General features: G+C 34.9%; 1 protein-coding gene across 8 annotated transcripts in view; it reads left to right on the top strand.

The window, feature by feature from the left end:
* Positions 1-25,716, top strand: part of SLC38A9 (solute carrier family 38 member 9) — a 79,407-nt gene extending 53,691 nt beyond the window's left edge. For 7 of the 8 annotated variants that reach the window (XM_012775680.3, XM_012775681.3, XM_012775678.3 and 4 more), the window contains 5 exons: positions 1,513-1,619; positions 10,801-10,914; positions 12,524-12,672; positions 17,128-17,217; positions 18,428-25,716. In XM_012775680.3, the coding sequence (XP_012631134.1) occupies positions 1,513-1,619; positions 10,801-10,914; positions 12,524-12,672; positions 17,128-17,217; positions 18,428-18,593 (626 nt within the window). In that variant the 3' untranslated portion in view covers positions 18,594-25,716. Of the gene's footprint in view, positions 1-1,512; positions 1,620-10,800; positions 10,915-12,523; positions 12,732-17,127; positions 17,218-18,427 lie in introns of those variants that run through there. The other variant, XR_001156878.3, reaches the window with a different exon arrangement.
* The last annotated feature ends 1,420 nt before the right edge of the window (positions 25,717-27,136 follow it).

The following is a 27,136-nucleotide window of genomic DNA, read 5'->3' as shown; positions in this document are numbered from 1 at the left end:
TGCCTTACAACTTCTAACCAGTTATAGGTATATAAGAAAGATGTTGGTTTTTTTAAATATATATTTTTTCTATTTAGCTACCTTACTGTGAATTCTTACTAAAGAGTTTTTCAGTTGTTTCTCTGCCAAGAATATCTGCAAGTAATAAGGCCATCTGCAGATAACAACTTTATCATCTTTTCAAAAATAGTGCCTCTATTATAATTATATAAGTATAATGCTAACTATTGGCATGAAGTGATCAGTCTTTTTCTTCTTAAGAAATTATCTTATTTCCAATTTATCAAGAGATTTTTTAAAAAACAGAAGTGGGAATGGCTTCCAAATTGTATTTTATTGCTGAGATGTTAAAAATTGAAAATATTATACACAGAAAGGGGGGAATTTGCCTAAAAACACCTTGGATTGCTTCCACAGACAACATTCAGATGAAAGCTAATAGACAAACAAAAAATTTAATAGAAAACTGAGTATATAATCTTGTTGGTCTTCCTGGTTTCTTTTAGAGCTAGTGCTTAATTCTTAATTGTTCTCATTTCCTCTCCTACAGTAATATAGCAACGAGTCAGTTGACTTTTTCTATATTTCTACTTTTTACGCTAAGGAATCCTCTGAGATGAGTTTTTGTTCTCCACTTTGCCACCTACTTTGCCTACCCAGCAGTATTTTTTAAGTAAAATCATGGTCTTATTCTTTATAAAATTAATTTTTTACTTCTTTATTGGCAGACCTCAGAGCAGAAATGGGCAGTGCTTTAAAATGTTTTTTATTCTTATTTTAAAATAACTTTGTGTTTATTATAGAATATTTCCAGAATATAGGTAAGTGGTTAATTTAAAATGAATCCCATCAACCAGAGATAACCACTACTTACATCTTTTCTTTGCATACACACATCTGTATACATACATTTTTAAAAAGAAAAGTAAAATCACACTATTCATGCTATTTAAATCATGAACATTTGCCAGAGCATAAAATCTTCCTCTAGAACATAATTTTTAAATTCTGTATGCCATTATGCCACTGATTTTAGTTTAGTTAATTCCCTCTTGGTGGACATTTAAGTTATTTGTCATATTTTTAGTTAATGTTTTTTAGATTTGTCATTAGAGAATGTTAAATGACTAATTCTCCTTTCCATAATTCCTTTTTTAGAGGTACTTTTTGACAAATTCAGGTGTTAAAAAAATGAAGGGCTTTAAAGTCAGATAGACCCTGAATTTTTTAATATGGCAGACTAGGGTCTGCCATATACTTACTAGTGTGTGACCTCAAATAGGAATAGCTGATATAAAGTACATACACAGAGTAGATATTTCCTGATTCCTCCCCACCCCTTTTAAGTGATTTGCCCCCAGGATGATGCTGTCCTTGAGGAACTTTATAAAGACATTTTAGTATTCTTATTCCGTAAACTAAAAACTGACTTTTAGTTTTGGCTGCTATTAATACTATTTGTTTTGTAGTTGTCAACTTTAACATTTTTGTTTTTGTCTCTTTTTCTCCTAGAGATAAGATTTCAGTTTCCACAGCTGACTGGAGTACTTACCCTTGCATTTTTTATTCATAATTGTATTATTACACTCTTGAAGAATAACAAGAACCAAGAAAACAATGTGAGTAATTATCTGAGGAATTGACTTACATTTCCTGAGGATAGACATTTTGAATCAGTATTTGAAGCACTTTATATTTGTTGTACAATTATGTAATTTTGTTATAGTATCTTAATTTTTAAACTCAAACCATAGAGCAGGGGTCAGCAAGTTTTTCTGTAAAGGTTTATATGGTAAGTACTTTAGGCTTTGACAGCTATATGGTCTTTGTTACCACTATTTAACTCTGTTGTGGTGGTATGAAAGTAACTGTAGCTGATAAGTAAACAAATGGGTGGTGGCTGTGTTTCAATAAAACTTTATTTACAGAAACAGACAACAGGCCAGATTTTGTCCATGGACCATAGTTTGCCAACCCCTACCATAAAGCAACCACTAAAAAAATAAAGAAGTATAGTTAATAAGCCCATAATAGTGATAAAATCATAAAAAATACCTAACTGATCCAAAAGAAGGCAGAGAAAAGGGAACAAAGAACAGATGGAACAAATAGAAAACAAATAACAAGATATAGTAGACTTAAACACATCATATTGATAATTACGTTAAATATGAATGGTCTAAACACCACAATTAAAAGATAGAAATTGTCAGACTGGTTAAAAGATAAAACCTAACTATATGCTGTCTGCAAGAAATTTTTGTTATACTTGAATATATGTCATGCAAACATTAGACATTAGAAAAGTAGAGTGATTGTATTAATATCAGACAAAGTAAAACAATGAGTATTGCCAGATATAAAGAGGAACATTATCTAATGATCTTTGGGGATCAGTTCATCAAGAAGACATAATAATCCTAAAGGTATATGCACCCAGTGACAGAGCTTCTAAGTAAATGAAGTAACAGTTGCCAAACTGAAAGGAGAAGTTGACAAATCTACAATTATAATGAGGTTTTACCACCCCTCCTTCAGTAATTGATAAAACATATAGACAAAAATAAGGATATAGAAAGCATGAAAAACACTGTCAACCTACCTGATCTGATTGATATTCATAAAGTCTTCTATCAACAGCAGAATGCATGTTCTTTTTAAATACACTGGAACATTTACCAAAATAGACCATAGGCTGGGTCATGAAATAAGTCTCAATAAATTTAAAAGGATGTTCTCCAGCCATCATAGAGTGAAATTACAAACCAATAACAAAGAAATTTGGGAAATTCACAAATGTGTAGAAATTAAACAACATACTCCTAAATAACCAATGAGTCAAAGAAATCACAAGAAAAATTAGAAAATACCTTGAGATTATGAAACTCAATATATCAAAACATATGAGATACAGCTAAAGCCCTCCTGGAGGGAAATGTATAGCTCTAAATACCTACCTTAAAAATGAAGAATGAGGCCGGGTGCAGTGGCTCATGCCTATAATACTAGCTCTCTGGGAGCCCAAGGTGGGCGGATTGCTCAAGGTCAAGAGTTCAAAACCAGCCTGAGCAAGAGCGAGACCCCATCTCTACCAAAAATAGAAAGAAATTAATTGGCCACCTAATATATACAGAAAAAATTAGCGAGCATGGTGGCACATGCCTGTAGTCCCAGCTACTTGGGAGGCTGAGGCAGTAGGATTACTTGATCCCAGGAGTTTGAGGTTGCTGTGAGCTAGGCTGACACCATTGCACTCACTGTAGCCTGGGCAACAAAGTGAGACTCTGTCTCGAAAAAAACAAAATGAAGAACAATCTCAAAAACCTAACCTTCTACTGTAAGCCATTGGAAAAAGAAGAGCAAACTAAACCCAGAGCAAGCAGAAGTTATCTAGTTACTTGCTGCCTTGTCTATAGATTTTGAACTCAATTTAACAGCTTCTAACCACGTAAACAAAAATCATGACGAAGCTCAAATTGAAGTCTATATAGTTGTTACTGAAAATACAAAGGAAGGAAGGGTTCATTATACCTGGGGGTTCTGAGAAGGTTTTGAGTAAAGGGTAATGCTTGGCAGAGTCATTATGAAAGCAAAAAGCTTTCTAAGTAGAGGGAAGTTAGCTTTCAAATGAGGGCAAGAGTATAAGTCAAGCTTTTCATCTTTACTGACCACACATCTGGCATATTACCTATAAATGGAGTTGGAGTTGAGTAAGTCTGGATTTTCCATACTTCCTAGCTTGGTGACCTTACCTCACATTTCATTTTGTTCATATGTAAAAATAGCATTAATGCTACCTGTCAGAGTTGTAATGAGAATGTCATTAAATATGAAATGCCCAATTTTGAATCAAAAGTGTAGTTTATTATATCTCAAACAAGAGGCAATACAATTAATCAAATTATATGCCTAAACCATCAACACAGTTTTGCCATCTTAATGGTAGCTTGTTTACTCCAGCAGCATAGAAGACTGGAGAGCAAGTGGTGATGAAATCTCAAAAGGCATTTTCCATAGCTTATTGAGAATTAAATATTTTTCCTTGCAAGAAGTTGTCCAAAACCTGGAAGAAATGGAGTAGTTGCTAGACAGTTGGTGCAAGGTCTGATGAATATGGTGGATGACAGAGAGTTTCCAAGTCCAGCTGCTGTAGTTTGAGCAGCATTGTCTGTGCAACGTGTGGTTGAGTGTTGTCTTGCAAGAGGATTGGCCTGTCTGTATTGACCAATCTCAGCTGCTTAATCGCAGGCATCCTTATCACTTCATCCAATTGGTTGCAGCGGACATCTGCTATGATCAATTGACCAGGTTTCTTGAAGCTGCAATGGATAATACCAGTACCAGACTGCAAACCAGACACCACTAGCTTTTTTTGATGAATACTCGGTTTTGGACTGTGTTTTGGCACCTCATCTTTATCCAGCCATTGTGCCAAATGCTTCCAATTGTCAAAAAGAATCCATTTTTCATTACATGTAAGATTACAGTAGAAATGGTTCACCTTTATGTTGTGACAGCAAAGAAAGACAAGCTTCAAGACAATTTCTCTTCTGATGTTCATTTAATTCATGTGGAACTCATCTATCTGGCTTCTTTACCTTGTTGATTTGTTTCAAATGGTCCAATATTATTGGAATAGTAATGTCAAACCTTACTGCTAATTCACACGTAGGTTGCGATAGATTCGCTTCCACAACACCCTTCAGCTCATCATTATCCACCTTGGTCTCAGGTTGCCCACGTGGCTCATTTTCAAGATTAAAATCACCAGTGGAACTTCTCAAACCATCCGTACTATGTGTTCATTAGCCACGTCCGTCTCTAAACTCTTTGCTGATATTTCAAGCTGTCTGCACTGCATTGGTTCCACAATGGAATTCATATTTTAAAATAACACAAATTTTTGACTTATCCATGATTTCACAAAAATTGCTCAAAAAAAGTTTGAAAGATAATCACAAGCCACAGCGTACTTTTGAAAGACTGAGGATGCACCTTTACAGTAAACATAAAACAAGAAGTGTCAAAGTGAAATGTCAGAGATATCAGCTGTCAAACTTAGTACTTAAGGAAATTGGACATTTCATGCTTTATATCCTAATAAATATTATAAAATAGGAGACATGTTTAACATGATGTGACATACAGTAAAGGCAAGAAATTTTTAGTTTCTTTACCCCTCTTACCCCTTTCTCTTCTGACATTTACAGCCTGTTCTCATAAGGCAACTTAGACCAAGTACCCCAGAAACCCATTTTGTGAAGTAGAATTCTCATATATCAGATCATTTTCAAACTTAACCACCAAAGTCTCCCTAATAACAGAGAACAATCTTGTATACTTGGGATCTAGGGAAGAATACAGTTTTATTAAAGTCTTGTGTTTTGTCTTAAATATTCATGCACATTTCTATCAGTTCATAATTAGTTTGTGTTACTAGAAAACAGTCTCAAAGTTATGAGTTAAATTATAGGCAGTTCTCCTGTTGCATAGTTCCTGTATGCACAATTTCAGTTACTATGGTTTTCTTAAATTACATTAGTCACCCCCAATATTGTTCAAAGTTCAGTCACCACAGGATTTGAACTATGAGTACTTGCATAAAGTAGTAGCAGCTGCAGGCCCTTCAGTTCACAAATCACTACATAAATAACAGGTGTACATTGTGATTAGTGACCAATCACATCACTTCTTTCAAAGTCTGTCAGTGATTAGTCACTGTGCATGTTAGTCACTTTACACATGGTGTGTAAAGTGGATAGTTGTGTTGCCTCCTTGTCTGCCAGTGATAAACTGATGTGATGTTTTACAGAAGTGGATAATTGAAAGAGGGAATTGGCAAACAAAGGTAAAAGTGCAACAATGAAGCAAAAAGCAATAATGCTGGAAGTGAAATTTGAATTGAAATAGAGTTAGAAAAGAAATAGCCAGTTGTCGAAATGTTGACACTGCTGCCATTCAAAAGAGTCTAGATATGCAGCCAGAGGAACTTAGGGAAGGTGAACTTATCAACATGAATTTGGAAAGTGGTTGTGAAAACAAGAATGAAGAAATCCCAGATGAAGGGACACTGTCAGAAAACTTTGTATTAAAAGAATTCTTTGAGATATTTCACAACATTGAAAGCACATAGAATAAAGGAGTATGACAATTCACCAAGACACAAAAAAAATGCTTGCCGCATATTGTAAGTTATACAATGAGAAGGAGATAAGAATAGTTGAAACTACTTTTGCTAAGTTTCTACTAAGAAATAGAACACTTTAATTCTCAGTGCTTCTGATATTTTAAGTTACAGTGTACTAAATAAATAAATATTTGTTTTACTATTTACTCATTTCCCTAGACATTTATAACCAATAGTAAGACAGTTTTTAGTGTTATGACAAAAATTATTAAAGATCACAGAATAATCATAAATTTTACCATTGATTACTGTGATTGCTTTGCACAGTTTCAAGTTGCACAGTAATATTTACGGTCTCATACTACTGTGCAAACTGAAGACTGTGCTTAGCTTTTTGCTCCCCACAGTTCTTAAGTAGAATTTCTGTTCTGGAAAGTCACATCAGTTCATCTGGAGGTGTACATGCTCTAGTGTGAGAAGCTAGGACTGGATAGAAAGATGGGTGTTTTATTTCATGGTCCCCCAAGGATTGAAGAAGGGTCACTGCCTTTCTATTAGAACACTCAGTGGGCCTTGAAATCTGTATTTCATATGTAAATACCATAAAAATGAGTTCTTACTTCCACTGAGTTTTGGAACTAGGGCTTTGTAGAACTGGTATGTGAGGTTCAGCTAATAAAATTTGACTCAACTTTTGTCACTTGTGGAAAATGTTTTTAAAACAAGGGCTTATTAGTAATTACTAGTGATAAAGATATTTATGAAGCACTATGTGCCATCAACATTCTAAACACTTTAAATATGTATAAATATATATACTCTCCTTTCAATTATACTGAAATTGGCTCGTATGTTAGTGTAAATCAAGGTAATGGGTACTATATTTTGAGAAAAACTTTGTCATTTGATTTAGTTAATGATTATACCTTTCATCAGGTTTCATTAAGTAATTTGACTTATAGAAGTACTGTTAATATGGAATAATATTTTCTTGAGATAAAAATCAGAAAATGTGAAGCTTGCCAGGGACTCTGAATTCATAATATTGATATTGGGTTAGTTATTCCAAACTCAGTAAACAAAGGTTTCAAAATGGAAAAGAAGACAAAAAAATAGAAAAGACCTTCTCTTCTGTATAAACTCTATTTGAACTTGGATCTAAAGACATCTTGAAACAATGAAGCTCCTAAACAGGTGTAATGATCAAATTTTCCAGGTTTTCCCAGTTCAACTTAATTTTGTGTAGTATTTTCTTTCTTTCACTAAACATATTTTTCACATGTATAAGTAAATGGGATATCATTTCAATTCCTTTGGCATATCTTACCAAAAAAAAGTTAGGGGACTGAAAATCACCCAACTCGTTCCTTATCTTCAGAAATGTAGTCCCTATAACCCTCCTGGATATGTGGGTTAACCTCTTTATATGTCCTTGTTGTGTTTGAATCAGAACCTATACAGTGTTTTTTTTATTCAGTTTTATTTTGTCTGTCTTTAGTTATATTACCCCGCTTTGGTCTTTAAAATGATTTGAGATGCCTAATATCTTAATTTATTTACTTCTTCCTTATTCATACAAGTCTGTAGTTTACTAGGTTGTACACCAGAAGTTTTTATGTAAGTGCTTGGTGTAGGTCTCTGTGGTCAGATTCTTTCAGTCTTGTTAGTAAATACTCCACTGGATAGTATTTTCACTATAAACGGTACGTGGAACAAATAATAAACCATGTTTGACAAACTGAATGTGCTCCCAGACCACTTCTGGCCCTGTTGTAAATCCAGTCCTCATTCTGAGTTGGCATTCTACCTGTTTTTAGTTCCCTGCCATCAACCGTGCCAGCCATTGCTTATTCATGAGGCAGAGTAGGTTACGTTATTAATGTATATAGGCTTCTTGACATATTACCATTTCATATTGCCACTTGTGCCTCTCTTTAAACATATTTTTACTTTGTGCCTCATTTTCTAAAAGATAACTTTTTTCCTACCCTTTTCTGTTAAATGGGCTTTCAAGAGGCTATATATCTTTAGGCCTAGTACAGTGATGGCTTGGGTTTAAGCCAGAAAATAGCAAATCTCACATATGTATATACTATTCATAGGTGGCATGTTTCCCAGGATCATGCTAAACCTCAGCTGCTTTTATAATAAAAGCATCATTTCTGTTCATTAGTTTATTTTCAGATGAAAACAGATATGCAACTCCTGACCCAGTTTTACCAAGTGTATGTTGGATTACTGTGAAATAGAACTTTTCTGGTTTTAGTATTTCTGTTGCATCTCTATATAAACTCTATTGTATACTTTGTTACTCAAGACTTTTTACCTCTTTCATTTTTTTCATTATTGTTATTTATTAACTACGGCACAAATACATTGGTAACTGGTCAGATCTCCGTGGTAGCTAAGGGCATACAATTTGGAACCAGAAAGACCTTGACTTGAATATTGGCTTCACAAGCTACTCACTTGGTAACCATGAATGAGTTTTGTAACCTTGCTGCACTTAAGTTTACTCATCTACTAAATGAATAAAATGGCTGTATCTACATTATAAGGTTCTTAAGAGGATTAAATGAGATAACACATGTAATATTCTTAGCATAGAGCCTCATACTTAGAAGCACTTAGTAAACAAAGCCAATGTGGTTATTATTTTTTATCTACATTTACTGAGCTCCTACCATGTGCCAGGTATTGTCTTGGATATTGGGGATATAAAGACGAAAAAGACACATTCTCTGTCCTCAGAATCACATAGTCTAGTGGTATGGATCAATTTAGAGAAAAATTTAAAAACCAACATGATATAAGAATAACTAACCATGGCTATTTTGAGTATGTCAAGGGACATTTTATCTCCACTTGAGATCCTTTATATCATGAACATAGATTACTTTTATAATAAAAATTAATGACAGTTACAGTGTAATAGCTGCTATATTTGAGATGTATGTACAGTGCCATGAGAACAGGGAAAGCATAAGGGGGAAACCATCTTATTAGGAAGCCCTCACATTAGGAACATCTTATTAGGAAGCCTTTGCGTCTTTATCAGATTTCCCCCAAAGTGTGCTAAGGTACATTTCTCTGCAGGAAGTCAGACCAAAATAAAGTGGTGATCAGGTGGTATATAGCTAAAGACAGTCCATGGAATGGCTGCTGTCCCTCCTTACATAGAGTCCTCTCTGGCTCAGCTGCTTTGCCTCCTGAGAATTTTTTACAAGGCTACCTTTGTTCTTGAGTGGCATCAAGTAGGTTAAGGACAAAATGACTTTCAAACATCATAATGGGAGACTACTACCCTTTGATATGAAAATAGGCATTGCCTGATTAACTTCTGTTCATCCCACACAAAATCATAAGGCAACCATAAGGTTGAATGAAGTTTACCCAGCCGTGGGCCCTAGAGCTTCATGAACTAAAGAGCAAAGATTTCGAAACTGCCCCTAACTGCAGGTTGGGTCGTCCTCTTCTCACTCATTCCTAAGCAATTAGAAGTTCTTTGGGAGCGCCATTATTAATCTATATAAGCTCAATAGGCCTATCTAGCACCTAATATAGAATCCCTGGTTTGTTTTCAAGCTGATTGTCAACTTATTACTGACCTTAAGATTTCTTGTAGCTTGTTACTTGCTTTTTAACTGAGTTTATCAACATTCAAGTTTATAAAACTCTATTATTGCTTTAGACCATTTAAGGAGGAAAGTTATCCAAAAAAATCATAAATACCAAATGTCCAGTTTTCTTATTGTATCATCAAATTTTTTTAAAAATCATACATAATTTTCTAATTTGTTTTCTTAGCTTTCAAAGTAATTGTGTTTAAAATGAAAAAGGATCAGGCCCATTGCCATAATTTAGTTGTGCTGAATCGTTTTGCTGTAACTTTAGGGGTGATGGATACCAGATTTGTGAGCTGTGGAATCTGTTCTTTTTGGATCTCACAGCTGGCTGCATTAAATATCTTGGAGCTTTTTACTTTGCATGGAAATGGGAGGTTGGGAGGATGGGAACAGCAGTGGAAGAAAGCAGTCCACTTTATTTAATGTTCTGTGTTTGTTTGCTGGTTCCAGTAATAACATTGTGCAGCTGTTTGAACAGCTGCCTTCTGATTTCCTTTTGTTTACTGTTTAGGCTTATAAAGCTTGTCTTTAATACCTGCTTGTTGTCTGCCTTTTTAGCTAGCTTTCCTTCCTTATTAAATATATTTTAAAATGTTCGACTCTCATGGTCTAGGCATGTTTTGATGATATAAGTTAATTTACTAAGGGAAGAATTTTTTAAATTTTACAGATCATACTTAACTTTCTTGTCCCTTAGCTTTATTGTTGTAGTTAAATATTTTATAATTTGGTAAATAAATTACCTTTTGAAATTAAGTCAGAATTTCAATCATGTAAGACCACTGTTTATGTTCCTAAATTGGCCAACAGGTAGCTTAGTCTACATATTTCAGACTAGTAAAAAAAAAAGAAAAAATTGGCAGACTAATGCTAAAGTATGTGGATTTTGTTTTACTTTCTGTGAACGAATTACATACCTAGAAAGTATACATACATAAGGAAAAAAGCAAATTTTGTATTTATTTGTCAGTCTTAGCATTTAACCTATTCAAGTAGACTTACTGAAAATTTCTATAGTATTATGAGAATTTTATTCTATATTTGCAGGTGAGGGACCTGTGTATTGCTTATTTGCTGGTGACATTAACTTATCTCTATATTGGAGTCCTCGTTTTTGCTTCATTTCCTTCACCACCATTATCCAAAGATTGTATTGAGCAGGTAAGGTACTGTGTACCCTCTCTGTGTGAATGTTTACACTTCATATATGCATCGTAGGCAGAATAGTATCGTGGCAAGATTTAATATCAGACAGGCCTCGGTTTGAATACCATCTCTACTATCTACTCTAAGTAGAGGAATATAGGAACCTCCTCATTCTTTCTGAACTTTAGTTTCCTTTTCCATTAAATAGTATAATACATACTCCATTAGATATTTTAGATGAGTTCTGAGATAACTTACTGCGTGCCAGGCGCCTTGTGGTGCTCAAATAAATGACTACTATCATGTACATATATTTGTCTTTTAGTGGAGAACTGTTACAAATAGTTCTCATTAACTTATAAAACCTCCACAGAGAATACAGTGAATTTCCTTATTTTCCAGAGCCCACATCTGGAAATGCCCCGGATAAACTATTGTCTCAGTTCAATAGTCTCTGATGACAGATCTCACTTTCATTTTGATACCGAGTGGCAGGCAGCAAAACAAAGAAAGAGTATTTGGCTGTTAAAAAAGAGAGAGAGACAGAAAGAATAAAAGAAAAAAATCTTTAAAGAAAATATTGCCATAAGTAATATTTTCATTTATTTAACCCATAAAAATCTTAGGAGTAGTATAGTCTGTAGTTTAATGTGACGGAAGAATTTCTTATTAAAAAATCAGCATTTCACGGGTGACTTTCTAGTCAGGCAAAATCCCTCCAGTAGAGCACAGTTGAATACGCAGTGTGATTTATTACAGCTGATTTATGATGGTTATTTCAGCCAAATAGTGTTAGTAGTGGTCTCATCTTTTTATGAGAGAAGTAAGTGTGAGTTACCTCTGTTATGATAGCTTGAAATATTATTATTCTCTTGATTTCCTTGATTCCAGAAGTTCTTTGGCAGCCAAATGTTTGCTGACAATTTCCTTGGTATGAGCATTCCCATATAAAGCCCTCTCCCTTGGGAATAGGAATATTTGTGGTATTTGTATTTGAAAGGAAAAATAAAATTTCTGAGTGATTAACTTTTATTTCTTTAGATACCAAACTAAAATGGAGAAAGGGTCATGAAAGGAAGTAGAAATAAATCCTTTTCAGTTTAATGATAGCCTGTAAGCAATGATGATCCTAGGTGATGAACGCACTCTCACCTTGTTCTGTAATCTTTACTTTGGAAGTGCTACAGTGTCCCAGAGGAGGAAAAGCAAGAGAGCTAGTGAGGATAATTAAATTAAATTAGCCATTTAAATCTTTGTAACAGATTTGAGTATTGTGCTTGAACCCTATAGAGCAGTGCTGCTCAATTTATCTGTGATAAAAGACAAGCTTTTGTTTGTTGTTGTTGTTTTAATGTCAAATCAATTACAGGCTGATACTCTTGTAAAACAGAATAAAACTGTGGCAAATGTAAAATTTCTGTAAAAGTTTCTAAACATTTACTTTCAATTTCTGTACTTACCACATTGAAAAATAGTTTACAAGCAATTTGTGGTTGGGTACCCGTCCACAAACCATAATTTGAGTAGCCCCTATATTGAAAATAAGCAGAAGACATTCTATTTTATAAATTTGTATGTACAGAATTGGATTTTTAACGTTACCTCTTTATCTTTCTTGGATTAGAATTTTTTAGACAACTTCCCTAGCAGTGACACCCTGTCCTTCATTGCAAGGATATTCCTGCTGTTCCAGATGATGACTGTATACCCACTCCTAGGCTACTTGGCTCGTGTGCAGCTATTGGGCCATGTCTTCGGTAACATTTATCCTAGGTAAGGGCTCTTCTCTTGACCAGCAAGATGTGCCGAGCAACAAATGACTAGGCAAGCAGGTCAGTTTAAAGTATGACTGATCCTTTTGCTATAAAAATTTGCCTAGTGAAAATGGTTACTAAAATGGTTACTAAAAGTAGAAGCCATTCCCTTGTATGGAATTATTTAAAGTTCATTCCTTCTAGTATAGTTAATTAGCTCTGATACCAGTAATATTTATCTTATGACTTAGTTGCTGTTAATCTACACATTACCAAGAAGTTTATAGCATATAGTACCTGCCATTGGCAATGTGTAGCTAATGAGAAGCGACACTTTTATTTTAATTATATTGGTCATTGATACTTACTTGTATATTTATTAACATGTGTGCATTTTTACATAAATGATCAGTTGTTTAGAATTGAAGTGAGATATTTAACAAGTTTAAATTCTTATTTTATATATAATGAGTTTAAATTCCTGCTATCATTTTTAACCTCTTATTGGGGATGGAGGAGTGTGAGTCATTTTGAAAATCTGAAGCTGGTTACCCTCATCCAGGAGAAATTTCCATATGTCATTTCAGGGTTTCCCTGCAGCCTTCTTGTGGACACCTGATTAATTCCTACTCTTATATCAAGTTTTATTATAGGGTTAGCATAGTGAAAAGCACCTCATTCTATTTATTTACTTTTTTTTAATTGGATTTCATTCTGTCATCCACGCTGGAGTGCTACGGCACAATAATAGTACATTGCAACCTCGAGCTCCTGGGCTCAGGTGGTCCTTCTGCCTCACCCTACTGAGTAGCTGGGACTACAGGCGTGCGCCACCTAGCTACCTAGCTATATTTTATTATAAATAAATTATCTTAAATGAAGAAAACGTTTTAATAAAATTTGAAAAAAAATTGCATTTACAGTAACCAACTAAACAAGTAGTCTTAGTCAGTTCTTGTTTGAAGTGAACTGATGTAGTCTGTCCCCCTCAGTAAATAATTTTAGCTATAAATATGTCAGCTTAAAAACAAACCAAATGTCAAGTTACCAGGTCTCAAGCATTGATAACAGCAGCAGCTACAGTTCTAATATTGCTAATTTAGAAGACTAGAGTTCAGTAAATTTAAGACTCCTGCTGTGTTTATACTCTGTGCTATATTTATATTCACCAAAATAAAATATCTGCAGTGAAGTCATAGATGGAAAAAGTCTTGGCAAATGCATTATTCCTATTTTCTGCCATTATTTTACAGAATGGTGGCTGTTTGAATAATATTTTTCCTTCTTGGAAAAAGTTTGGAATTTCCCTTATGTGTTCTTACCCTACCACCAAGAACATACTATCAGTTGCCCTAGCTACAAGTACTCTACAAAATATGCATACTTTGGAGCTTAATGTTTGGTCTCAGGACCCCTTTATACTCTTAAAATTTATTGTGGACCTCCAGGAGCTTTAGTTTATGTGGGTGTATCTGTCAATATTTAACATATGAAAAATTAAAACTGAGAACTTTAAAGTATTTTTAATTCCTTTAAAAATCAATAAAACCATTACTTGTTAACACATTTTTTGAAAAATAACTACTTTCAAAAAAATTAGTTTACATTTTCAGAACTCTTAAATGTCTGCTTTAGGCCTGGCCCGGTGGCTCACGGCTATAATCCTAGCACTCTGGGAGACCAAGGCAGACGGATCGCTCAAGGTCAGGAGTTAGAAACCAGCCTGAGCAAGAGCGAGAGACCCCGTCTCTACTAAAAATAGAAAGAAATGAATCGACCAATTCAAAATGTATAGACAAACTTAGCAGGGCATGGTGGCACATGCCTGTAGTCCCAGCTACTCGGGAGGCTGAGGCAGGAGGATCACTTGAGCCCAGGAGTTTGAGGTTGCTGTGAGCTAGGTTGACATCATGGCACTCTAGCCTGGGCAACACAGTGAGACTTTGTCTCCAAAAAAAAAAAAAATGTCTGCTTTACTAGTGGATAGTTGGTGTCTCCTGTCTGCTTCTGCATTCAATAATATGTTGTTTTCATTTAAATATGTGAAGAAAATCCAACCTCACATAGATACATAGTTGGAAAATAGAACAGGTACTTTTAATAGCCTTTTCAGGTGATTGTGGATATTCTTATTCAATACTATGCCAAAATTTGATAAGTGGTAGTTTCTCATTAGTTGCAATGTGGAATCTAAAATATGTTTATGTTAAAACCTATTGGGCTATCTTGCAGTTTGAATATTTTACCTATGCATGATTTTGTGTTTGGTCATTTGGAAAATACTGGTTAACTGAGTTCTGCAGACCTTCTGAATGTTGACACACTTCATTATATAGTATTAAACCCCACATTGTTATTGTCACCACTAATTTCACTATAAAAGTCTTTAAATATTGGAAAGCTTTCAAGGTCATGGCAACAAATACAAGTTCTCCAAAATTCTAGTTTTTATTTGAAGGCTCAAATTTTATCTTTGGCAACAAATACTGCCAGTTTTTCTTAAAGTGACAAACTCATATTGATTTTCAGGAAAATGTCTGTCAGACACCCAAGGTTGAATGACCATAGTTTGTCTGCATTTCAAGTAAAACTAACATTTCTTGGGGAAAACAGCTAGGTCAGCCTCCAGCTCTGTTTTTCCTCAAGACAACTGTACTTAAGTATGCAGCAGATGTGCTTTATTTGATCACATAGAATATTTAAAAGTTATGTATTTAAAGCATGAAATTTAATAGAACTAGTTAATTTTACTTCTTTATCCAGGATTTTTTTTTTTTTTTTTTTTTTTTTTTACTGTTTTTCTTCTTTTGGGAGTAGATTGCAGTAAAGAATACAGTATAGAATATAGGTGCAACTGCTTAGATCCATGTTGAGGGGCCAACAGTTTTACCCATCATTGCTTTTTCAAAGCAAATAATATATTGAATTATTGTGAAAATAATTTTTACCTCAGGGACTTCCTAAAAGAGTATTGTGAACCCCCTAGTCTATGATCACACTTTGGGAACCCCTACTTTGGAAAATATACAAAGTTGTTTCCTCTTACAATAACAAAGGCGCAGCCAATGTCTCAAAGTTCTTAAGCAATTTTAGGGTTGGAGTTTCTGGATAAATAGTAAAATCTGGAAGCCTCATATCTTTGTAATTCATCAAGATGTATGACTAACCACTTATTTGTATAAATTTCCTTATTTTTAATTATCTCTGTAATCTTTATCTGGGATTAATTAACCTCTGATAACTTGAGCCTGAAGTATTGCTTTGATGTGTATATTTGGCATTTGAGAATCATTTCTTGAGAAAATAGAGTTATTTCTTGAGCATCAAGTTTCATCTACATTATGTTTGTGTCCAAAATTGATTCCCAAACCTTGAATTATTACTATCTAAAGTATTTAGAAAATATTCTATTCATAGTAAATAGTAGCTTTCAGTGGTTAAATCTGAAAAATAAAAACCCACCCATTTTGCTTTTCCTTTAATATATTTTTTCCTATAAAAGTAAAATAAACACTTTACAAAAAGTTTTGGTTTTTTTTGTTTTTTTTTTTTTGAGACAGAGTCTCACTTTGTTACCCAGGCTAGAGTGAGTGCCATGGCGTCAGCCTAGCTCACAGCAACCTCAAACTCCTGGGCTCAAGCGATTCTGCTGCCTCAGCCTCCCGAGTAGCTGGGACTACAGGCATGCACCACCATGCCCGGCTAATTTTTTCTATATATATTCGTTGGCCAATTAATTTCTTTCTGTTTATAGTAGAGACGGAGTCTCGCTCTTGCTCAGGCTGGTTTCGAACTCCTGACCTTGAGCAATCCGCCCGCCTCGGCCTCCCAGAGAGCTGGGATTACAGGCGTGAGCCACCGCGCCCGGCCTACAAAAAGTTTTTTAAATATAGAAAAAAGGAAATATTATCCAAAGTGCCAAATTATAACACAATTACTACTGCCTTTTGAGTCTTTTCAGTGTATATCCTTCTGATATTTTTTCAGATTTTTTTGGATTTTCCTGTATAGTGAAAATCTAGCTAGCTTTTTCAAAATTGCCTAGATATTTTTTACTCATCTAGGTAATAATGATAAGTTATTTTTTAATAACTTTAATATGTTCTGTCAGGTAAATTGTTGACTTGCTGTATCTAGGCTGTATCTTCTGTTTTCCACAAATATCTTTATGTTTATAGCTTTTTTCATGGTTTTGATTATTTTCTCAAGATATTCCAAGTACAAATATAGATCAAAGAATGTGGATACACACTACCAGTTTGCTTCTATAAAATTTAATTGCACAAAAGGGCCAGTTTCACTGTCTCATTATCAATGTTGAGTAGTATTGTTGCCTTTTATTTTTGCTGTGATTTTGTCAAGCTTAAGACATTCTCATTTTAAAGATGTTAAGAATGAACTTTATTCTCATATTAGTGGTTGTAATTTGCTTATTTTCCTATTTTTTTCTTTTCTCCAAACTCTCAACTTCTAGCATTTTCCATGTGCTGATTCTTAATCTAATTATTGTGGGAGCTGGAGTGATCATGGCCTGTTTCTACCCAAACATAGGAGGGATCATAAGGTACTGCTGATAAGGGAATGGTGCCCTTTTGTGTCTTGGTCTTTATTAGGCTTTTCCTGTTGGAGCTGTTGTTGTTACTGTTTCAATTTAATTGTATGAAATTCCTGTGAGTATTTAAAACTGGTAACATTTAAATGTAGTCCCATGGTATTAGCTAAAGTGCTCATTATGTTCCATTTTTGTTTATTCCTGGTGGAGAACTTACTCTAGAAGCATCATTCCATAGCCTCAGTCACCTTTCCCTTTCTTTCCTCATCATATTCTACTGTATTTCCTGTTTCTTTATCCAAAGTAAAAGTTATTTTTAATATGTAATATATAACTGCTTGGGGGTACCTGGGAGGTCCTTTGTATATCAAGACTATATTCTAACTTCCTTAATCCATTTCTGCTCAAAAATATATTTCAGTGCCAATTATAGTCAGAAAGTAAGAGTTTAGATCCCAGGTGGGTTTTTTTCCCTTAATATCCTTTCCCTAAAAAACTGTAACAGGTTGAGAAGAATGGGAATAAAGTTGTGACCTCAGATTCTCAAGGGAAACTGAGGTTTAGAATGATCCAATTTCACCAGCAGGGCTGAGTCACATTTTGGAAGATCTGTACCTAAGAAAGTAATGAGAAACAACAGGGGAGATGGTTAGCCTGACACTTATTGAATATAATGGACTTACAAGTTCCTATTAAACTGTTCCTCAAGAAACTCAAGTATAGAGAAAAGGAGGAGAAAGTACGTATTTCTTTGTCACAGCCTCCTATTATTTTTGTTATTATCTCTGATAATTATGCTGAATGCCACGGAGGCAGTCATCCATCTGTTCTCATTTTTAAACAGATGCTAACAGTTCCCCCAAAACTCAGAATGTATAATTAGTTTATAAAAGATCAAAGATAGGAAGCCTATCTCCAGATGTTTTTGAGGAAGTAGCCACAATCACTCAGACTAAGAGGAACTATAGAGATTTGAGGGATGAATAAAAAGTCTTTGTCAAGCAGATGCTATAAAGATGAGCAGGAAATAATATATTAACTTAGCAAGTAAAATAAGTTTTAAATCCAAATGCTTTATGTCAAAACAAATGAATCAAAAATAGTTTTGTTGCAATATCAGACTGAGGATTTATTAATAAATTGTAGTATATTCAACTTAATTGTAAATCAGAAAAAGCAAAGTGCAAGATGAATATTAACCCCCAAAGCTTTTATTTTGCAGATATTCAGGAGCAGCATGCGGCCTGGCCTTTGTATTCATATATCCATCACTCATCTATATAATTTCCCTCTACCACGAAGAGCGTCTGACGTGGCCTAAATTAATCTTTCATGTTTTCATCATCATTTTGGGTCTGGCTAACCTGATTGTTCAGTTTTTTATGTGAAATATTCAACTGTTTTCTCAAGATCTTTCATGGTATTTTGAACCCTGACAACAGTTCTACATAAATTCACTTGTAAATGCTGTTGTTGCCATAATTTTAAGTGTTTTCTAATATCATTTGAAAGCAAGGGAAAATAGTAGTCCACTAAGTATTTTTTATATGGGTGGGGAAAGGGGCCAGAAGAATGATCTTAGTCTCTTTACCTGTCTCATATTTACTCACTTCTTCATTCTCATGGTCTTTTCTGGGTAGAATGTATGCCCTAGGAAAAATCGCACTGGGATTTGCTTTTAGAAGTATTAAGTGGGCGGATTTATTTTGCCTACAGTAAAGATTCTCAGGGGGTCACAGGAGCATATTGCCAGATCCTGTTTCTGTTTTATGTTTCAGTATATTCACTTTCATTTTCTTTCTTGCTAGACCATTTCTGCAGTTTGCCCAAACCTCTAGTGTTTGGGACAGCAAACGAAATACCTCATTTTTAAAAAAGAAGTTTTCGTGGTATCAGTGTCAATAGAGTGAATTCTTAGCTATGTGTTTAATCTCTATTTGAAGAAAAAAAGGGGGAAAACAAAACAAAACAGTATCAGTATAGGACCCAGGGTCACGAAACATATGTAAAATAAACAAAGTAGGAGAGTTTGTTGCTGTCTGACTTCTCTTTTATTTCTAATCCAGTACCAGTGACTTAGGTCAAAATCACAGTTCCCCAAACCAGATTTTGCATAGGAACAAGAATGATTGTCCCCATAGACCCAGGGCATTATTTTGCTTTTTGGATCCCTGAACATTGCTGTCGTGACAGGCCAATGGGGAAAACATGGCAGAAAGGGACCAGTGAGGCCCACAGGGGAGCAGGGGATGGAAAAGGGGCCAGAAATGGAGAGGCCTTAGCCCACCATATCTTATATCCTATGGGGGTGGAAGTGGTTTCTGTGCTGCAGAAAAGGATTTATTTGAGTCATGACCTCCAGAAGGAGGTCCCATCTGCTCACTTCTGTGACTGGCAGGGCAGAGAGTTAAATCCCCATAAGAACTCCTTAGATCAGAGAATAGGGTTAGGGAATCTGGATTCTTGGAATCGACACTCTCCCCTTTTTTATTCCAAACTAAGAGCTAAACCAGAATCCAAATCCATGTCTTCCACGTAATACAGCCTCTGTGTTCAGCTCAGAATTACAACTTGGTAATGTTTCTTTTCTGAAAAATTTGGATTTCTCTAAAGTGTAGTCTAAAGTTAAAAAATGTATATCCACATCCAAGGATAGTGTATAGATTTGTGTTATTTCCTTCCTTTGAGAAAGACAGGTGAAATAGTTTTTTAAACCTAGTAAGGGAGCCCCAGGTTCAAGACCAGCCTTAATTTCTTTCAGCAAAACTTTCTATCCTGTTCATAAAGCCATAGACCTGTATTTATGATTAACTACATTTCCTAAAGCCCTTTTTTGAAAAGTCTCATTTTGAAAATTCTCAAGCCCACACAAAAGTAAAGAGAATAACATGTTGAACCCCCATATACCCATTCCCTAGATTAGTAAGTATAAGACTTTGCTGCATTTGCTTCACCTATCTCTTGTTTTTCTGTTCCACTGAAATATTTTAAAGTCAATCTCAGACATCATATCATTTCATCTCTATAAACCTTATTACACAGCTAATAGCTTTTTGAACTCAGTTACATTAATAGAGATAGTCTGAAAAGTTTTTGTTAGGAGAAACAACTAGTGAAAGTTAGGTTAACTAGAAAATTCTGAAGTAAATGTCTGGATCTCTGTGTTACTCTCTCTTAGGAGTTTACTAAATGGAGAAAAATATCTGTCTGTGCTTGAGGGCCCCTGAATCTTTATGACTTCAGGGTCTTGTTGACACGACATAGTATTCAAAAGCTAGGTAACTTTTTTTTTTTTTTTTTTTTTGAGACAGAGTCTCACTTTGTTGTCCGGTCTAGAGTAAGTGCCATGGCGTCAACCTAGCTCACAGCAATCTCAAATTTCTGGGCTCAAGCAATCCTTCTGCCTCAGCCTCCCGAGTAGCTGGGACTGCAGGCATACACCACCATGCCCAGCTAATTTTTTTCTCTATATATTAGTTGGCCAATTAATTTCTTTCTATTTACAGTAGAGACGGGGTCTCACTCTTGCTCAGGCTGGTTTCGAACTCCTGACGTTGAGCAATCTGCCCACCTCGGCCTCTCAGAGAGCTAAGATTACAGGCGTGAGCCACTGCGCCTGGCGCGCTAGGTAACATTTTGAGAGATCTTCTAGGCTTAATCCTTGTTTATCCCTAGTTGTCTCCCTTGTCTTTAAACACTTTAAAGACAGAGTTTTCATTGCCTCTTTTCAATAAGGTACTTGAATGTTTTAACAAGTGGAAAAATGATTTGATGTATTTTTGTCTACTTAATGAACAAAGTGAATATGACAATGAATGTGTTATTTACTAAACTAAAAAAGTAATGTGGATCTTTGCTTTTGTTTTCTTTAAAAAGACTCGATAATTTAGAATTTCTTTTTTTTTTTTTAATTTCTAAAATCTTATGTTAGGCTTATATACATAACTTTGCCCTCTTATGTTTCTTTTCATGAGATCAACTCCTTTGGCCTGTTGTTTGGCTTGGTCAGAGAACTCTTTGTATGTAAGTGTGTATGTCCTGGCCCTCACTTTAGAATGATGAGACATGAAGTCATTCAGATCACATTACAATTAAATTTAGACTCTATCTCTACTGTCATCTCTTTGAATTTTCAATTAAATTTTTTTCACTTTTTCCTCAGATGTGGTTAACCTTAGTTGCTTTGAATTTAGCTTATTTGACACACAGCTGAGGATGTTATAAAATTTTAAATGTGCTGTTTAAAGAGATCTTCATTAAAAAGTCTATGGAAATTAGTCTGTAAAAAGGGACTATATTAAAGGGAAGTACTTTATTTACATTAAGTATATTTGACAAATACAGCACAGCTACGAACTGTAGAAATAGAAAAGTTTTCTGTTTCTAGTTGGAGTTCACTGGGAAAATATTTTATTTTATTTGTGTTTTGATTTATCTATTTTCATAAATAATAAACTACAGCATTCATTCCATTAGAGGAGATAAATATGTATAAGACATCATTCATGTCCTAAATGAAATTTTAACCTAGTAAAGGATCTATGTATATAATTAGCTGTGATACAAGGCAGTTTATACTGAGGACTATTAGAGAAAGAGATACAGATTCCTCTCAGAGTCCTCAGGGAGGGCTGATAAAGGAAGCTGAGTGGTAGAGCCGTGAAGACTTGTTTTCAGATTCCTCCTAATAACTGTCCAAAATTTAAATATTTGGTATGTTCACCAACAAATGGGATCATGTATGTTAAGTATATTTGTTTTTATTTTGGTAAATTGCCTTGAAAATAAGTTTTATGAGGAGTGTTTAACTGCTTCTGTATGCCATTTCTTCTCTTTGCATTTTGAACACACTATTATTCACCTCTATGAATCTTGGACAGCAAAACACAGTTAATTAATAGAGGAAATAATTAGTAACACATTGAATGGTATAAACAGAAAAATTCTATAAAATTTTCTCTCTGAAGACTTGACTTACTTAAATATCAGTATTCAAAATGTCAAATGTTTGAACTCATTGATATGAGCAGAAAATATTGATGCTGTATGTTCCCTTTACAAATTACTGACCTGTTGCTTTGTAGAATCTGGTGATGGTGTTCCTTTTTTTCTTTTTTTTTTTTTAACTCAGTTTCATCCCAATTTGAATGTCCAAAACCAAATCCAAATCTAGTTGACACTTAAACAATAGACTGTTACATTAGTCTGTGGTCCAAACTGAAATTAATCCCCCACATGTGCACAAGCTGGCCTGGCTGGCCCATTTTACAGTTGACTGCCAACTTCTCTTCTGATTGTATAAACATGTATTGCAAAAGAGCTCTGACGGGAACCTCATAACCTAAACATTATTCTCTGAAATGTAATTTGTTGTCCTTTTATATAAAAGAAATTAAATCAAAATTATTTTGAAGAAGAACAACTCTGGGACTTTGTTTAATTGAATTTTGCTGGGAAACGTTATTGTCTAGTAGTGCTGGCCCCAGAGTGGGAAGAAGCTGGGTTTTATCTTTTGCAGGGTCAAACTTCTCAAGTGACTTTGTGCCAGTGTTTCGCATCAGGCCACAAGGACCCCTTCCTAGTGTTCTGATCCTAGAGAAAGGTTAACATAATGTTAACCTTATGTTAACATTATGTTAACCTTAACATTATGTTAACATTATGTTTGGTTAACATTATGTTAACCAAAACCTAAAATGACCGTCCCTTAGGACAGCATACTGTTGTCACCTCTCCTTCTAAGAACATTCAGAATGAATGTGACACCAGGTAAGTGTAGCCCACTTTCTGGCAAGTGTAGCTTGGCATCATAATCTTCCAGAGCCACTTAAGTAAATAAACAGTTCTAATTTTCTGCCTTCCCTAAGTAATATTAATATTCCCCATTCCCCATATCATTTTTTTCTCTATTTTCCATCTCTTCGGCAAAGACAAAATAAGGCTATATCTTTTAAAAGATTAAAAACTTCTCCATCTTCCTTATTTACCTCAGGCCATAAAGCACAGGCCCAGGATAGGGATAGGAAAGAGCTCATGCTCCAGATTTTTCTTCCTTTGGCTGTGTCTTGATCTCAAGTGATCCGGTTATGTTTGGTGGGAGTAGGCACTCAGTATACACTTGTTTAATCAATTAACTAGTCAGGATTCTACTTTAATAGGAAACAAGTTAATTGCTATTTTCTAGGATTTTGTTCTACACCCCCAAAAGCAAAACAAAATTGGGTCAGTCAGGTTCAGGATTAGGCACTCAGTCAATATTTCAAGTACTTACTAGATGCCAGACTTTATGCTAAGCACTGTGTATACAGTGGTAAATGAGCTAGATGTAGCCCTGATGGTGTAGTATCCTTTGCCCCCTCCCCCCTGAGCACCCACAATTGGGTCATCTTCCCAGGTGCCTCCCTAGTGCCAGGCTGTTGCCCTTTCCTCTTGCCCTGTCTACTGAATGATGTGGCATAGCCACATCATACACACGTTTTGAAGAGATTAGTATAGGACAGTGGTGCAGTAAATGGGTCTTTGTAAAGTGAACCATGTTTATCAAGGTAAAACTTTTTAAAATCCTAGGTTAATTATAATTACATAAAATTACATGGATGAGAACTGGAAGGTGCCATGAAAGAATGAACATGAGTGACCTGTTGAGGGAGGTTCTAAGTGAATCACTTATGTTGTTACTTTATTATTTGTATAACATTTTTATAATAAGATATCTGGAAAAAAAAATCACAAAGCCTGCGCAACATAGTGAGACCCTGCCTCTACAAAAAGAAAAATATATATTAGCTGGGCATGGTGACGCATGCCTATAGTCCCAGCCACTCGTGAGGCTGAGGTGGGAGGATTGCTTGAGTCCAGGAGTTCAAGGTTGCAGTGAGCTATGGTGATGCCACTGCACTCCAGTCTGGGTGACAGAGCTAGACCCTGTCTCTATATGAATAAATAAAATAAATCATGGAAAAGATGACTTGCAGAAGTATATCTATAGTCAACCCATGAAATAAAGAACCTGCCTACAAAGAACCCCCTAAAAGGGGTAAGAAATCCTTGGTTACAGGGGGACAGATCCAGATTTTATGGGGCCTAAAGTTTATATAGTTTGAAATTCCCTCATTAAGGAAAATACAAAACTAGGAAGGAGCCCATACAAGTTGAGGAACCCTGACTTTAGCTTTTTTAGCCTTAAGATACATCATCCACAAACCACTCTGGGCAGGGCGATGGGAGGGGTTGTTAAAAGGCCAAAGGAGGAGTAATGAGAAGTCTCAGGCACCCTGTTTGATATGTCAAGCTTTGAGTTTCTCTACTACTTTTAAGAACTGCAACATTTACAACATTTGCCAAACCTAAGCTTTTTATTTCTGGAAGGGTCAGATTGGATTTAGCAAAATAGCATAGAATACAAATTGGGATCAAAAAACAGAACATTTTTTCTTTCTTAGACTGGCGAATTTTTACCTGGGGGATAGGTCTTGCAGGCTATTAATTTTTTAAGAATCTTTTTGGCGATGAAGAGTTAAAGAATACTTTTTAATTTTCAAAGTGATTAGTGTTACTCCATCTTAGGGATAAGGGACCTTTTTTTGTTGTTGTTCTCTCTTTTTTTTTTTTTTCTTTTTTTAGTCATACATCTAGGTATTCTCAGAAGGGGATAAGGGACCTTTTAACGGCTCTTGATGCAGACAACAAGCTACCAAGAGCAACATTAGGGTAAGGCAACATTTATTTATACTCCACCTTGTTCTGGAAAGGATCTATGTCTATACTACACTAAAGTAATACCAACTTTAAAGGATTAGCTTGATATGTTTGGAAAATAAATTAGAACTTTATGATGCTCCTTGAGGAGAGGAAACCAAAACTTGATTCAAATAAATAATCTTAATTAGTCCTCGGTGCTATAGTATAGTTCTTTTTTGCGGATGAATAAAGCCCAGTCCAATACAGAACACTTTTACCGATTGTCCTAGATTTGATAATGCAAAGATAAAGCCATCCTTCCAGGCTGCCAGAATTCTCTTTATTTAACATGAACCTGATCTTGTTCCTCCTCTGTAAAATCCTTCAATGACCCAACAAAAATGTGGGCCTTTGTAACAGAGCGAAAACTGCAAATAAACATGAAGAAGGAAGAAAAAAAGTGCAGGAACAAAAGGCTGATACATGCTACAACATGGATACACCTCAAAACACTGTGCTAAGTGAAAGAAGCCAGATGGGAGAGACAACATACTATATAGTTCTATTTATATGAAATGTTTAGAAAGGGCAAATTTAAAAAACAGAAAGCAAAACAGTGGTTTCCTGGGATTGGAGGTGGGAGCAGAGATAACTGTAAATGGGCATAGGGGAACTTTCTAGGGGGATAGAAATGTAAAAGTGGATTGTGATGGTTACCCACTACGTATTTACAAAAATCTTTGAATTGTACACTTACATTGGCTGAATTCTGATACATAAGTTATCCCTTAATGCTGTTAAAGAAAATATTTAATCACACCTTTAGGAAAAGTAATATCTTTTGCTTTCTACTTGGCCAGTACTAATACTAAAAATGATAATAATACCTTAACAAAGGTATGGAAAATATACACACACACAAATGATAGCTGTAAATGTGGGTGCAGACTCTCTGAAGGTAACTTGGCAATATATTTGAAAGCCTCAAAATGCTCACACTTTGACTCACTTCCAGAGGAACATCCTGATGAAATAATTGGACAAATGTGGGCACACACACACACAGATGTTCATCTCTTTACTATTTGCAGTGGGAAAATTAGAAACAACCTAAATGTTCAACAGTAAGAGGTAAAATATGAAATATCCATCTCTTAGAGTACTGTGTAGCTATTTAAAATGATGATGCAGATGTATATATGTAATGTCAAAAAGCTGTTTATAAGAAGAGATAAATATGTGTAGAATTAAAAACATCTGTTTATAGACATGTATAGAAAAGGGCTGGAAGTATAACAAATATGAACATTAGTTATCCCTGGGTGCTGGACTATTGGATGTTTCTTTTCTATTGTCTTTTGTTTATATTTTCTAAAGATTTAAAGTAAAATGTATCATGTTTTATGAGGAAGAAGCAATAAAAGTTTTTTGTTAAAATCTTTCATTGACTTCTTATCACCTAAAACTAATTATAAGGACTCCTTTTGATATTAATAACAAAAATCCTTTGTATCTTCACACAGTAGTTGTACTTTTAATGTTTATTGATTAATAAAAATGACAAAAAGCTTTAACTTCTATACCACTTATATGTAGTTTTGAATATATTATTACAGTGTCTACATACATTTAAACAATTACACATTTCAGGCTTATTTTTTCAGTCTACATTACAAAATCCTTTGAAACAACTTTGTGGTCTGCAGGTTTGGAAAGATTAAACTAACAAAATAAATTGTTTAGCTTTATATGCAAGGCAGTTTTTATTACAATCTTCATACCTATCCAGCTTTACTTCATGCCACTTCACACGGAACTACGTGTTATTCTCTGGCCCTGCTCCTTTAATTCGTCTGCTTTTGTATATGATATGCTTGGTGCCTGACATGTCCTTTTTCCTTTATATCTTTCTGTACATTGCTTGGAAAAACACCCTTCTCAACTTCCTCCCAGATAGTTTTGATGCTCCCCTTTTCTGTGCTCTCAGAAGTTTGTGCATGCTTATGTTATAGCATTTATCACATTGTATTGTCTTTACGGGCTTGCGTATGTTTTCCCAACTAGATTAGGAACTTTATCTTTGTATCCACAGGTTTAGCACATCGCAACAGAAGAGGTGCTTGCAGTGATCTCAGTTGAATTAATGCCCAGAAAAAGACCCAGTCCTTGCCCTTACGGGCTCACAGCCTAGTTAGGGAGACAGATACATGTCCCATGCATAATTAATCCTATAATAATAGATGTGAATGAG

The sequence above is a fragment of the Microcebus murinus genome, chromosome 11 (assembly GCF_040939455.1).
Source record: "Microcebus murinus isolate Inina chromosome 11, M.murinus_Inina_mat1.0, whole genome shotgun sequence".
NCBI lineage: Eukaryota > Metazoa > Chordata > Mammalia > Primates > Cheirogaleidae > Microcebus > Microcebus murinus.
This window is presented reverse-complemented; position numbering and strand designations above follow the sequence as displayed.